This window comes from Papilio polytes, unplaced genomic scaffold (assembly GCF_000836215.1).
Source record: "Papilio polytes unplaced genomic scaffold, Ppol_1.0 DF823890.1, whole genome shotgun sequence".
Lineage (NCBI taxonomy): Eukaryota > Metazoa > Arthropoda > Insecta > Lepidoptera > Papilionidae > Papilio > Papilio polytes.
In genome coordinates this window covers 149291-152191 of record NW_013525314.1, presented here as the reverse complement: position 1 = coordinate 152191, position 2901 = coordinate 149291, and the positions used below count along the sequence as shown (strand labels likewise).

The 2901-nt window shown below is 32.8% G+C and overlaps 1 protein-coding gene across 1 annotated transcript in view; it reads left to right on the top strand.

Annotated features, from left to right (window-relative positions):
- The window catches only part of LOC106102934 (protein polybromo-1), a 23555-nt gene that overhangs the window by 17929 nt on the left and 2725 nt on the right, over positions 1-2901 (top strand). The window contains exons 28-29 of the mRNA XM_013282554.1: positions 568-670; positions 2192-2283. Coding sequence (XP_013138008.1) covers positions 568-670; positions 2192-2283 — 195 coding nt within the window. The remainder of the gene's footprint in view (positions 1-567; positions 671-2191; positions 2284-2901) is intronic.

The window sequence follows — 2901 nt, the reverse complement described above, 5'->3', positions numbered from 1 at the left end:
CCATTTTGGTGGATTCAGGTGGCCGCTTGCTCGTTTGCCACCTTATAATATAAAAAAAAAACCCTTTAAAGGTAATTTATCTGTGAGTAATATAGGCTATATTTTTTAATTCGAACGAAAACGCGAGAAACAGCTATTTTAAAATGCGAAAGTTTATATGGATAGATAATTGTTAGAGTTTGTAGTCTAAACTGATGAACCGATCTCGATGAAATTTGGCGTAGAAAAATTGGGGATAGTCTGGAAGAACACACTTACGACTTCAATCGCTTATTATAAAAAAACTATTGTTTAGCTATTACCGGCTACTTAGTACGCTCGGTATTAGAAACATGCCGAGTAAAAATTGTAAAACAAAAACTACATATCCCTAGGGAACCTGATATTTTTCGCAGATGAACCGTATTTCATGGGTTACACCAGGCTTGGTTTAATATTTGTGCCAAATTTCAATGAGATCCGTTCAGCCGTTTAGGCTACAAACTCTAACAAAGTAAAATTTCAAAATCCCTAATCTGCCTACCCTATTTATGTTACAGTTAGAAATGTGAATTTGTTTGTTTTCAGACTCCAATGGAAATGACATACGAATGTGCTTGGGACACTTGCGACTACCAATTTGAAGATCTCTCAGATTGTATGGAGCATTGTATTGGAGATGGAGGAAATAGTATGTATCATACAAGTGTAAAATCGCTATTTTACCCTAGCTTTGTTTGTGTATTTTTTAATTTGTTTTTCATCTAAAATGTTAAATTAGACAGATATTTAAAATATATAGAGGAGGCATAGTTGAGAATTCACTTGAAATAATTTTCACATATCAGTAATGCTGTCTGTTAATATATCCTCAAGTCATATGTCAATATAATTAATTACATTTTAATTAATTGTCAATAGCAATAGGTATTTATACTATTATAATAAAGCGTAAACACACACTTCTTTGTTGCCTACGATGTCAGCAATCACAGCATATTTTTGAATAACACTTTTTTTTTTATAAAAAGCCGTACACTACGTCACGCTTTAGGCTATATATTTTCACGCCGTTAAACATAGGTGTAAATATTTTGGTTAAAAACCCTAATGTGGGAAAGAGACCATCAGTTGTTGCCAACAACAAGAAAGCAAGTTTGCCATGGTTTGTCATCATGTCATGTCACTTTGACATTTGGAATAGATAATTTGACACATGTAAACAATATAATAAAATTTTCATTATTTCATGCGGATGAAGCCGCACGGGAACAGCTAGTTAAATAATATTTAAATGTTTATAAGATGATTTCCACTCCTTATATATTTCTATAATTATATAAAGAAACGATATTAAATCTTCCTATTTCTCTTGACAATATAAAACCGCATGTATTCACAATGATACTGACATTTAAAAAGAGAGATACAAGATTAATGTTGCCATAGATTAAAGAAAAATATATTTTTCTTTACATGTTTTTTTACAAGTTCATCATAAGACCTGTCGTATTGTATGGATCTGAATGTTGGGCCACCAAAGTTGCGGATGAAAGGAGATTGCATGTGGCTGAGATGCGTATGTTAAGATGGATATGTGGTGTGACAAGATTGGATAAAGTTAAGAATGTGTACATTAGAGGAAGTTTCAAAGTAGCGCCAGTGGTGGAGAAATTGAGAAGCAAAAGGTTAGCGTGGTATGGACATATGCGGCGAACGGATGGGGACATAAACCAGAAAGTGTTAAGATTGAATGTGGATGGCTACAAAGGAAGAGGAAGACCGAAGAAAGTATGGATGGATTGTGTGAAAGAGGATATGCTTAAGAAAGGAGTGGATTCAGATATGACGGCTGATAGAGATGTATGGAAGTGGATGATGATGATGTTTATTTTTTTTACTTTGTTCAGTTTATTTCGTAACAATAGAGCTTATAACTTTGTAAATTGTTTATTATGTTTCAATACAAAGAGACAAGGTACTATTTTTTACTACCTTTTAGAGAAAGCACCGGTAAAATAATTTTGTTCATTGCCTCGTCTATATATTTTTATATCTTTGATTACATTTAATTGCATTGTTTTCGTAACACATTTTTCATGTTTTGGTTCTAATCATTTTTTTAAATAACATCTAGTTGTGATAAGTTTTGCATGTTTTATTGTATTGTTGAATGTTTGACTTGATGTGAATTTTTGTTTAATGCTGCCAGTGATTGGGACATTTATTGAAACAAAGAAGAGCAAATTGGAGCGTAAGTATTTTTACATCATTTGTATGTTAATTGTTATTTATTTTGTTATGTAATAAAGCGTAAACACACTAATTCGTGGCGTAGGATGTCAGCAATCATAGTATGTTTTTAAACAATTGTTTCTTTAATATAATAAACCCTGCACTTACGATATTTTCACGCTATTAAACTTAGGGTGTAAATGAATTGGAAAAAGACGTCCATGTGGTAAAGGAACTATAAACTACAAGCTGCCAATGTCAAAGGCCATCGTCCTCATTGGTGCATTTAAACTTTGACATTTGCGATTATGAATTTGACAAATGTAAACAATTAAATAAAGTTTATATCATGCGGATGAAGCCGCACGGGAACAGCTAGTTTTCACCCGTGTTCTGTCCGCGTGAAATAAAAAAACAAAATCAAGTAGCTTATGAGTTCTTGACTATCTCTACATCAATGCCAAATTTCATCTAGATTCCTTTAATCGTTTAGGCTACAAACTGTAACAAACATCCATCTAAACTTTCACATCATACTAAAATTATAAATGCGAAAGTTTAGATGGACGGATGTTTGTTAGAGTTTGTAGCATAAACGGCTGATCGAATTTCGATGAAATTTGGCATAGTCTGGAAGCACACATAGACTACTTTTTTTTTTTATTCTACGCGAACGGAGTCGCGAAC